Here is an 11,814-nt window from a genome sequence, read left to right as displayed (position 1 = left end):
GGGGGAACCTGGTCCTGATGGCACCAGGATCTGAAGTCCAGCCATTCCTGGACTTTCCAGTTGCACAAACAAGGCCAGACTGTGTGCACCCAGGGCTGCGGTGACCCCAGCCTGGATGGGTAGGCAGCCGAGGCTGGGGGTCATTTCTGCCCTGCGGACCCTGGACCACAAGAACCAGCCCATGGCAGCAGTTCATTCAACACACGCAAAGCAAACCAGCCGCCTCCTGCTCAGACCCCGCAGATCTGAGGATGCGGCCCCTTCCTCGAATGCACTGGCCACCCTGCCCCAAGGCTAGGCGCCAGTAGCACTTGGTCACATGTGGACCTCATGGCTGCCTCTCCCTCCCAAGGAGAGGTTCTCTGTCTTCTCATAAAGTAGTTTTATTTAGATTTCAAACAAACCAAAGCAGAGAGAAGAGGCGGCCACAGCTAATCCGTCCACTCATGAGCTGGGAAACACACCAAGTCTTTGGCTCCAGGCCATGGAGCTGCCTGGCCCTCAGTGGCGGCAGGGAGCTGGCGCCCACACGTTCCCATCTGTGGCTCCATGTGGCTCCTCTGGGCTGTGGCCAGTCCCCGAAGTCAAGGCGTCCAAGCAGCAGTCAGGGCCATGCTGCCCTCCCGAGGGGAGACAGTGGCCACAGCCGGACCAGGGTCCCAGAGCAAGGCAGGCGGCCCCTCTTCTCTGAAGCAGAGGAAAACCCAGAACAAATACAGGGAAGGAAAAAAGACCTAAACTGAAACAACCAGAGGGGTGGGATCCAACACAACACCTCCCGTGAGGTAGAGTCTGCCACCTAAGAAGCCCATTCGGTCCAGTCCCAGTGAGGTAAAACTCTGTAAGTTTATTTCGGTGGGGCGCGCGCTGTCAGGACCCCTCATTGCCAGAGTCGTCCTCCTCGTCCCCGAAGCAGCTGTCCGCCTCCTCCCCATCGCCGTCCTCGTAGTAGTCATCATAGAAGAGGTCTGAGCCCTCGTCAGGTGCGGGCGCCTTGGTCTTCACGCAGTACTCGGCCAGCGTGGTGGGCACCTTCACACCGTCGCGCTCTGCGTCCACCTTGGTCCCTAGGACCTGCTTCCTGGGGGGACAGGGTAGGTGAGGGTGCCGCTCACACCCACCCCACCCCACCCCACGGCACGCTCGTGCCCAATGCTCAGGGCCCTCTTAAGGGGGCAGCATAACACCCTGCCATGGTGGGAACCCAGGGGGAAACGCCAGGGGCGAGGACTCAGCAGAGGCAAGAAGCCCAGGTGGGGAAGCATGGACGCTGGAGCCATGCTGAGCCACACCTGCCCTCGCCCCACAGGCAGGCTTTCCAGCACGTAGGAGCAGGGAAGGCAGCTCAGCGCCTGCGAGGGCAGAGAAGGCCAAGGGCAAGGGAGGAAACCTCTGAGCACTCGTTAGGATTTTAAGATCTAGTTGGGCTGGGCTGTCTGCACCTCTGGGAGGAAGGGAGGCCAAGTCAGCACAAGCGTCCAGAGGGCACCATACCCTGAAGGCCCTAAAAAGGGCCTGTCCCCAACTCCATCTCCAGGATATGTCACGAACACCCTGGTGTCAGCACAGCAGGGTGAGGCTGCCAGGCCGTGCCTACCAGGGACACGTGCACCACGCCAGGCCGAATCGCTGCTGCCAGCTGTGCGCAATGCACCGGCTTGACAGGAACAAGAACGAGGCCACAGCCTCAGGGATGGGGCTTGGGGCCCTGACCTGGCCAGGAGGTGCAGCTCTCGGAAGTACACAGCCACTCACCAGCACAGCAAGGCCCTAGGGCGGGGACGGACAGACGGACACCGACCCCAGCCCAGTAGCTTTTTGTGAGGAACCAAGTAGGGGTGCCCAGCAACAGGGTGCCACCGGTAAGAGGGGCTGCCTCCAGCCTCTGGGGCATCCATGGCAGAGCACATGCATGAGCCGGTTCCTCTGGGCTTTCCAGATCATCTGCCCCCAGCCGGGATGACCTCTGATCACCCCAGCAGTGCCGTCCGATCCTGGGCTCCTGACCCAGCCAGGCCCCGACAGAACTGAGCGAGACACACAGGCTGCTTCGAGGTCAAAACATGCATTCACGGACTCGAAAACAGGCAGACAGCAGGACCCCAGCCTTCCACATGGGACATGTGAGCCGGCCCACAGGGAGTTTTGAGGGATAAAAATAGTCTGGGCTCAAAATAGAAGTACCATATGACCTGGCAATGCACTGTTGGGTATATGTCCAAAAGAAATCAGTACATCAAAAAGATAACTGTGTCCATGTTGCTGCAGCACTGTTCACAACAGCCAGGACTGGAGTCAACCGACGTGTCCACCAATGGGTGAGGATAAAGAAAACGTGCACCATGTACACAATGGAATATTACATGGCTATAAACAAGAACGAAACCCTGCCATTCCCAACATTACGTTATGTGAAATAAGCCGGGCACAGAAAGACAAATCTCGCATGTTCTCACCCACATGTGGGAGCTAAATATTAAAATCACTGATGTCATGGAGACAGAGTAGAATGACAGTTACCAGAGGTTGGGAAGGGTGGTGGGGAGGGGGGATAAGGTGGGAATGGTTACTGTGTACAAACTATAGTTAGAGTGAACAGTATTTGACAGCACAACAAAGTGGCAGTCAAAAAGCCAGGGTATACTTTAAAATAGCTAAGAGGGGAATCGCAATGTTCCCAACACACAGAAATGACACACGCTTGAGGTGATGGGTGCCCCAATGACCCTGACCTGTTACACAGTGTATGCCTATATCAAAACATCACAGGCACCCTATAAAAACATAGCACTATTATGTACCTGTGAAAATTTAAAAAAATACTCTGGCTTTTATTTCTGCACTGGGATCTTGGGGGTGAGGGGATATGGCCTGTGAGGGCGTCTGCTCAGCAAGGGTGGAGGGGTCGGCAGGCATGGGCACAGCACTGCCCGAGACCGCCTGGCACTGGGCTGCTGCCCAGGATGACATGAGGACGCTGGCAGAGCTGGCAAGACTGCTCCATCTGCTCACGGGTCCCCCCTTGGGATCTGGGCAAGGGAAAGGCACACAGATTATGTGAGCAACATTTTATTTTTTACTTATTTGAGACAGGGCCCTGCTCTGTTGTCGAGGCTGGAGTGCCATGGCGTTATCACAGCTCACACTGCAGCCTCCAACTCCTGGGCTCAAGCAATCCTCCTGCGTCAGCCTCCCAAGTAGTTGGGACTACAGGTGCTGCCACACCTGGCTAATTTTTCTATTTTTAGTAGAGACCGGGTCTTGATCTTACTCAGTCTGGTCTGGAACTCCTGACCTCAAGTGATCCTCCTGCCTCGGCCTCCCAGAGTGCTGGGATTACAGGCATGAGCCACTGTGTGCAATATTTTAAAAGTTGTTTTTAAAATTCTGCTTACACGAAATATCACAGAACCACCAACAAAGATAGGTGAGACCTAGATGAGGAAACTACGTGCATAATTTCACTCAGAGAAAAGGAAATTGAAACAAACAGCAAGAGATACTATGTAACAGCAAGAGCGGGAACTATAGGTGTCAATCCTCCTAGACAGAGTCTGTGTCTTTGCTCTGAGATCCGGGAACTGGCAGGGATACAGGTACACATACATACACACACATAAAAACCACAAATGCCCAGGTTGATGAGCTGTGGGGCTCTGGGAAATGAAGCCCACCTAACAGGGAAAGGCGTGGGGTGGGCCACACATGCAAGAGCCTCAGATAGAGCAGGAGCAACCGCCACAGCAGGCCCCAGTCCGTGGAGCACAGTGAGCCCAGTGGCTGTGGTGGGCGTTGCCGCTGCTCTGCCCATGCTAGGGGCTGCGAGATGGATGAACTCACCAAATGTAAACACCAAGATGCTCCTAACTAGAAGGTCGGTCACAAGGAAGCATTTATGGCACACACCCACTTTGTGATAAATACATATACACATATAAATTGAAAAAAGCGTGGAAAACGATACCAAGACATCCACTACTAGGTATTAGGACTACATGATTTTCATTTCTATTTGTACCTAAATAATTTTCTCTTTTTTAATTTTAATTTAATTTAATTTTATTTTTTGAGACAGAGTCTCACTCTGTTGCCTGAGCTATAGTGCTGTGGCGTCAGCCTAGCTCACAGCAACCTCAAACTCCTGGGCTCAAGCAATCCTCCTGCCTCAGCCTCCCGAGTAGCTGGGACTACAGGTATGCGCCACCATGCCCGGCTAGTTTTTCTATATATATTTTTAGCTGTCCATATAATCTTTCTATTTTTAGTAGAGACGGGGTCTCGCTCTTGCTCAGGCTGGTCTCAAACTCCTGAGCTCAAACAATCCGCCCGCCTCGGCCTCCCAGAGTGTTAGGATTACAGGCGTGAGCCACTGCGCCCAGCCTATTTTTTATTTTTGAGACAAGGTCTCTCTCACTGTGTCGCCCAGGCTGGAGTGCAGTGGTGTCATCACAGCTCACTGCAGACGCCAACTTCTGGCCTCAAGGGATCCCCCTGCCCCAGCCTCCCAAAGTGCTAGGATCACAGGAGTGATTCACTGCACCTGGCCCTTAAAATAATTTTCTATCACGAACACGTTAATTTCTCGACAAAGTGCTGTCCTTGCAGCTTTGTATGTGTTTGAGCTGTGGTCCCCAACTCCCCGGCCCTGGCCTGTTAGGAAGGAACCAGGCTGCACAAGAGCTGAGCAGGACGCAAGCCGGCAAGAGAAGCTTCGTTTGTACTTACAGCAGCTCCGCATCCCTTGCACCACCACCTGAGCTCTGCTTCCTGCCAGATCAGCGGCCGCATTAGATTCTGCATTGTGCTGAGTTGTATAACTATTTCATTATACGTGACAATGCAATAACAATAGAAGCAGGCTAGATGCAGGGGCTCACGCCTGTAATCCTAGCACTCTGGGAGGCCGAGGCAGGAGGATCGTTCGAGGTCAGGAGTTCGAGACCAGCCTGAGCAAGAGTGAGATCCCGTCTCTACTAAAAATAGAAAAAAATTAGCTAGACAACTAAAAATATATATAGAAAAAAATTAGCTGGGCATGGTGGCACATGCCTGTATTTCCAGCTACTCGGGAGGCTGAGGCAGAAGGATTGCTTAAGCCTAGGAGTTTGAGGTTGCTGTGAGCTAGGATGACGCCATGGCACTCTAGCCCAGGCAACAGAGCAAGACTGTCTCAAAAAAAAATAATAATAAAAAAATAAAATAAGTGCACAACAAATGGAATGCACTTGAATCATCCCAAAACCACCTCCCCACCCCAATCTGTGGAAAAACTGTCTTCCATGAAAGTAGTCCCTGATGCCAAAAAGGTTGGGGATGCTGTGTTTGAGGCCTGGCGTGCAGAGTTCCCACCCTGTAGCAGGAGCCCCGCTGCCCCAGGGTGTCCCACTCTTCTCAAACCACCACTTGCCTGCCCTGCTGCCCGGCACCGCCTGTACCCCAGACACCCTGTTAACAGGACCCGCACTGGCATTCCCTTCTGCCTGGAGGTGTCCAAGCAACACAACGCTGCACAGTCCACGTGGGTGTGTGGATCACTGGTTCATGCCTCCATGTAGGCTGGCCACAGTCTGCTCAACCTTCACCTACTGATATGTATTTGGGGTGTTGCCTGTTTCTGGAAACAAAGCCATTGTAAACCCTTCTGTGCCTAAAGGTGTGGACACATGCCTCCATCTCTCTCAAACACTCAGGAATGGAATGGCTGGGCCCCCAGGCAGGTGTGTGCCTAACTTTTTATTTATTCGATTAAAAGGTAAATGACAAACTGAGAAAACATTTGGGAAAAAAACCAACTAAAGGGTTAAGTTTGTCATTAAATGGATCAGTAAGCCCTAGCTGAAAGTGACGATGGACAAAGGACACAGCATCTCAGAGTGTGAGAGAACAGGACAGGGATGGGCCAGGGGGTGGGTGCGGGCCAGCTGGGGCACGCACCCACCCCTAGTCCAGGCCTGGAGTAAAATCCCACCTGTTTCCAAGGAGGCCCCTTTCCAGGGATGCTCACCCATGTGTTCACACAGGGAGAAACCAGAAACAACTCAAAGAGAAACAAGGGGAAGGGCTGACTCTGGAAATCCACAATCAATGCTCTGCTTTTATAACCCGGAAAAGAGTATTTTCCTGCCTTTGGAAAATGATTCTAAGTTTCAAAATCACAAACATAAGAGATGTTTAGGCAGCAAACTATTAAAACGTGTTTATGTTCACAACAGCAAGTTGCCAAGACAGTGTGTGAGGCATGATCTCAACGATACCCCAAACCGAGGCTGACTGACAAAGCCACGGAGCTGGTGGCTCCCGCACAGATGGACACAGACTTCCGGTTTACAGCGGACAGGCACCACCACAGTACAAGGACCCAAACATAAACCAGGGGATGAGCTGGGCGGGGGTGAGGAGGGGCACACAGCACACCAGGAGGGCGAGGCATGTCTGGTGTCTAGTTAGGAAGCAAAACACGGTGGTAGAGCCTCGCTGGCAGCTGGCGGGCAGTGGGCGCTTGCTCCTACTCTACGCCATTGCTGGTATGTGGACACACACGTGTATGCACATTACACTTACTACACCTGTACAGTACACGTCCTGTTATGTGTACTTGCTTATCTCTTAGAGACAGGGTCTCGCTGTGCCAGGCTGGAGCGCAGCAGTGCGATCACAGCTCACTGCAGCCTCCAACTCCTGGGCTCAACGGATCCTCTCACCTCAGTCTCCTGAGTAGCTGGGACTACGGGCATGTGCCACCATACCTGGCTACGTTTACACCATGCTATTGTACGAATGGAAAATTTTGTAATACAAAAAAGAAAAAAAACCACCTAATTTTCTAAAAAAAGAAGAAAAGAGACCAGAAGCTGGGCTTGAACCCGGCTGGACCCTTCCTGCCGTGGGCTTGGCTTCCCCGTGGGCAGACATGACCCCATAAAGAGGCAGCACCCAGGAAGCCCCTCTGGGCCAGGCCTGTTGTGCCGCAGCAGTGGCAGGGAGCGGGTGGCCGGCTTGCGCCCTGTGCAGGAGTCTGTCTGCAGGGAGCCTGCCTGCCCTCACCGGATGATGTCTGTGTACTCCCGGTCCTTCCCTTTGCTCTCTTTCCATTTCCTGTACATCACCGAGGCGTCCACGTTGGCTGGCGAGAAGGTGTTGGGCTCATTCAGGAGGGAGATCACGCTCAGGAGGATGGTCCTGGGGAGAGACTGAGTCAGGCATGGAAGGCCCACGTGGGCTCTGCCTTGGCTGCACCACCCAGCTCACATCCAACGTCGCAAACGGGAGCCAGGAGGCCAAACATGGCCCCGGGAACCTGAGCCTCTGGCTTCTCTCAGGCCCTGAGAGGCACCATGAACTTGTGGACATGGCCAGGAGCACCGTTACCCCCGTCACCACCAGAAGATGTCTGCCTGGCCTTCTCACAGCTTCTGGTTGTGTTCCAGGCCCCCAGGACTGTAGGAGCTGGAGCAGGGAGCGGCTGAGCTCCAGCCAGACCTGTACGAGTCTCCCCGCCACCTTTGACTCCTGTGCCAAGACGAGTGGGGGCAGTCAGCCCAGACCACCTCCTTCATACCCAGGTGCTGCCCTCATCCCCTGCACGTCCTGCCTGGGCTGAACTTGAGTCCGGGCAGGCAACAATGCAAGATACCTGCACCCAGGGACCTAGCTGTGGGCAGCACATGTGGTATGAGGGAGCCCACTCCTGGAGACAGGGCCAGAGGGAGGGAGATCCCAGGATGAGGTGGTGGGGCTGGCCCCAGGGGTCCTGGGCACCCTGCTGGGCAAACATTACAGTGGGGCAGACTTCCCCACCCCGAGGCAGGGAGCCCAGCCTACCTGACATTCTGGGTGGGGTTCCACCGCTCTGAGGGCAGTTCCCCACTCTGGGGGTCATCAACTGGGGGGTGGAGGATGGAGATACACACGTCCCCTGTCTGTGCAAGAGGGGGACAGGTCAGCACCGGCCTCTGAACTCCTGTGACAGCTCCCCCCACACCCAGTTCCCACTTGCCCAGGTCTGCAGACAAAGACCCCAGGCTGTGGGGGGAGGCTGGCTCACCTCGTAGATGTTAGGGTGCCACATCTTGGTCAGGAACCGAAAGGCTGGCGGGGAGTAAGGGTAGTCGATGGGGAACTTGAGGCGTGCCTGTGGTGGGGTGAGCAAAAAGCAGGGGGCCTCAGCTGGAGCCTGCCCCCTCCCCTGCCAGGGCCCCGTTTCACAGGATGACCTGGGCTGATCACTCTCTGAGCGCTGGTGTTTGGGGCGTATGGGTGACAGAGATGCCCCATTCTGGCCATGGCAGGGACGGGTCTGGGGTCAGGTCCACGAAAGGCTGCCTCAGGCTTTTTTGGATTCACTGGAGCTGATCCCAGCCCCTAGCAGTCCAGGTGGCCAGGGGCTGGGCCAGCGCACCTGCCAGGGAATGGGGCACTGCTGCTGGAGCAGCTCTGAGCCCCTGGCAGCCCAGGCCAGGTGCGTGGGACCAAGGCGGCAAGCACGCCCCAGCAGTCAGCTGAACGGACTGGTAGGGGCTCCACCTCTGGGGCTGCAGCATCCAGGTTGTGGGAAGGGTTAGAAGAGATGTGTGCTCACTCAGCAAACACTTCAAACACCTGCCATGGGCTAGGCCCTGGCAGGTGACTCAGCATGGGCTGTCTGCCCTTAGGTGTCTGGTCTTGGAGGGTCAGGCAGGCAGACCGACAGGTCACAGAAGTATGGCAGGACCTGTTCCACATCGGCACCTCCCCTGACAGCTAACCAGGCCCTGGGGGCTCAGGGCTTTGGGCCAAGGGCTGCCACAAGCTGAGCCACTTACCCAGGTGACAGAGCTCCTTGGCTTCTGGCCTGGGCTGTGATACCCGCCCACTGCCCTCCTGGACTATCAGCAGGTAAACAAGGAAGACTTGGTGAGCCCCAGTGTCAGGCACTGGGGGTTTGGTCCAGAGGTCCTGGTGGTACTTTGAGCTCCAAGGGGCTGAGGGGGGGCACCTTTGCTGCAGCCTCCTAAACGCTGTTCTTTAGAGAAACCCCCCTGGGCAGAGAGGGCACTCAGGGGGCATGCTTCTGTTTGTGGTTGAACACACTGAGGCCCTGGGAGGCAAGTAACTTGCCCATGACCACAGAGAGCAAGCCTAAAACTTGGGTCTCAGTACCTGCCCGCAAGTTCCCTGAGCCTAGTGCTGGGTTCTAAGCAGAGGTCTTTGAGAACAGCCAAGGCCTCAACAGCAAAGCAGGGAGATGTGGCCTCAGTTGCACCGAGTCCCACCACGTCTCTTGTTTTAAGCAGCCCAGAGATTTCACTGCTGAGCACACTGAGTCTCAGATGACAGCACCTTGCCCGAGGGCACAGAGCAAGCTAGCTGTGGAGAGGATCTCTGGGGCACCCTTCAGCACACAGCACAGCTCCTTCGGCTCAAAGAGAAGTGGGGGAGGCCTGGCTGCCAGAGCAAGGCCTGAAGAAGTGGCTGGGAAGCAGCAGTGGCCCCAGGCACTGCATAGCACTGTGTTTCTACACCCCTCTCCCCACCCAACCACACTCGGATCAGGCAGAGCCACCCTGGGTCCCACACTGGCTTCAGAGGAGAGTGCACAGGTGGCTGAGGTCTGGCAGGCCCCTCATGCTGTTCTCCTCCAGGAAGATGGGATTATCCCCTCATGCCAGCCCAGAGAGCTCTGCCCACATCCCCTGAACCCCATTCCCTGCCTGGGGAGGCAGGGTCCCAGATGCAGGACCCAAGGCTGTCCCATCCCACTCCAAGCTGCAACCCAGCACCAGCCCAGCAATTGCCCCCCAGACAAGGCTGCTGACCTCACAGCTACTGAGGAGGCGCAGCTCAAACATTAGCCCAGAGCGCAAAAAGACATCTGTCCAGGCAGCATCACCCCCCTCAGCCCCACCCCCTCAGCCTGCTCTGGCTGTGGTTTCTGCTGCCGCCCAGCCTTCCAGCCAAGGCACAAGCAGGCTGTGCCCGGGCTCTTGGCAAGCGGTGATGGCAGCAGACTCCTGCATGGGGGCTGGCTCCCCATCTTACACGCAGGGAGACCCCTCGCCTTGTCCCTCTGGCCCTAAGAAGGTCCTGTGTCTCTGAGGAGTCCACGGCTATGGCTGGGCTCAGACAGTGAGATGGAGAAAACTGCCCTGGTTTTGGCCTAAGTCCTTTCTACATCAGACAGAAACAGTCTCCCTGCTCCCAACAACTTACTAAAACAGTGAAGTGCTGAGAACGAAATCACCAGAGAGCAGAAGAAATGGCCCAGAACCTGAGATTTGGGTCCCAAGAAGCCCCCTGCTCAGTGGAATCTGAGAAACGCCAGCTGGGGTGAAGTGAAAGAGGAGCCCCAAGCTTTGGAGGTCGGGGTCCAGGACGCTAGCAGGGGCCTGGAGGGTAGCTCCAGGGAGCAGGGTGGGAGGGACCGCCCCCCCCTCACCCTTCCCTGGAGAACAGGTTACATAAAGCTGCGGATGAGGACGGAGCGCCTGGCCAGCTACTATCGGCAAGAGTTGCCGCTTTCCAAGCAGGTCGCGGCTGCCAAGGCCTCATCCGGGCCTTTGTTGGAACCCGAGCAAGTGGCCGCGCCAGCCACCCCTGGCTGGCCTCCCTCCCTTCTCCACCGGCCCTGAGCTCCCCAACAATAGCTACTCGCCGGTTCTGGGGAGGCCTCTTTGTCTCCTCTGGGGAGGGGGCGGGGAAGCAGCTGAAAGGCTGGAGTTTGCCCGGGCTCTCCCTTCGCCTCTCCCGAGGGGCTGGGCGAAGGAGGGGTGGCGGCCCGAGCCCTCCCGGGGGCGAGGTAAGCAAGAGCTCCAAAGCCGGACAAAGCTGGCAGGGTCCCGGCGGGGCCGGCGGACTAAGCGGGAGACAGCGAGGCCTTCGGTGCCCGGAGGAACTGGGGGTTCTGGTGGAGTGCTGGGGCCAGACTGCAGCAGCGACGGAGAGTCCCCGCCCCCAGCGGGGAAGCTGAGCCGCCCGCCGGAGGCTGCGGGGCCCGCCCGGCTCACCTTGAAGTAGCCGCCCTCGTAATAGGTGTTGGGGGGCCCGAAGATGGCCACCTCCCAGTTGTACAGGTCGCCCTCGTCCACCAGCGTCACGCGGAAGCCCTCGACCGGCTCCTCCTGCAGCCCCTTGAGCTCGAGCAGCAGAGCCTTCTGCGAGCTGGGCACAAGCGGCCTGGCCATGGCGGCGGCGGCGGCGGCGGAGGGGCCCGGGGTCGGGGGCGCGCTGGGCCGCGGGGCAGCCGCGAGCTCGCGAGACGGGCCGGGCCGCGCGCCGGCCGGGAGGGAGCCGCTGGGGCCGCCGCCGCCTTCCTCCTCGACGCCGCCGCCGCCGCCGCCGCCGCCACCCGGGGCCCCGGAGCGCTCCACTCGCTCTGCCGGCGCTGCCTCGGCCGGGCCCGCGCGCCCCGCCCGCGCTGCGCCTGCGCGCCGCGGCCGGGCCCCACTGCGCCTGCGCGCCCGCCCGCGGGGCACGCCGGGAAGTGCCGCCGCCGCCCCGCCCGCTTGCGCGCCGGCAGGGAGGGGCCGCGGGCACCGGGCGCTTTCGAGCTGCCGCCGCCACCGCGCTGCGACTGCTCTGGACGCCCGTGCGCGGGGACCGGCAGGGCTAGGCTGCGCCGCCCAGCCCGGCCGCCCGGCTTTTGGGGGCCTTTTTGTGACGTCCCGCGGGGGCGGGGCCGCGGGCGGGGAATTGGGGAAGGACCGGGGCCGGGGGCCGGGGGCCGCGGGCGGGGTGGGGTCCCCGCCGGGTGGCGGCGGCCGACTGGTCCCCGCTTGGCTTCCCCGCCCGGAAAGGGCGATTTGTTCTCGTGGGTCTCCCTGGAAAAGCAGAGCGGGA

The 11,814-nt window shown here is 58.0% G+C and overlaps 1 protein-coding gene across 1 annotated transcript; it reads right to left on the bottom strand.

Moving 5' to 3' along the window:
* Positions 1-367: 367 nt before the first annotated feature.
* On the bottom strand, positions 368-11,378 carry CDC34 (cell division cycle 34, ubiqiutin conjugating enzyme). Its single transcript, XM_045542239.1, has 5 exons — positions 10,983-11,378; positions 8,045-8,131; positions 7,822-7,919; positions 7,045-7,179; positions 368-1,081 (listed from the first exon to the last, which is right to left on the bottom strand). Exons 1-5 carry the CDS (start codon positions 11,157-11,159, stop codon positions 871-873), a joined length of 708 nt encoding a protein of 235 aa, XP_045398195.1. The 5' UTR covers positions 11,160-11,378; the 3' UTR covers positions 368-870.
* Between the last annotated feature and the right edge of the window lie 436 nt (positions 11,379-11,814).

This window comes from Lemur catta, chromosome 1, assembly GCF_020740605.2.
Source record: "Lemur catta isolate mLemCat1 chromosome 1, mLemCat1.pri, whole genome shotgun sequence".
NCBI classification, from domain to species: domain Eukaryota; kingdom Metazoa; phylum Chordata; class Mammalia; order Primates; family Lemuridae; genus Lemur; species Lemur catta.
This window is presented reverse-complemented; position numbering and strand designations above follow the sequence as displayed.

Excerpts from the sequence above, each read along its gene's own strand:
- CDC34 (XM_045542239.1), bottom strand. The coding sequence starts at position 11,159 with ATGGCCAGGCCGCTTGTGCCCAGCTCGCAGAAGGCTCTGCTGCTCGAG. Across the intron at positions 8,132-10,982 it reads ACGAGGGCGGCTACTTCAAG|GCACGCCTCAAGTTCCCCAT; the intron begins GTGAGCCGGGCG and ends ACCCCACCACAG. Across the intron at positions 7,180-7,821 it reads AACCCCACCCAGAATGTCAG|GACCATCCTCCTGAGCGTGA; the intron begins GTAGGCTGGGCT and ends GTCTCTCCCCAG.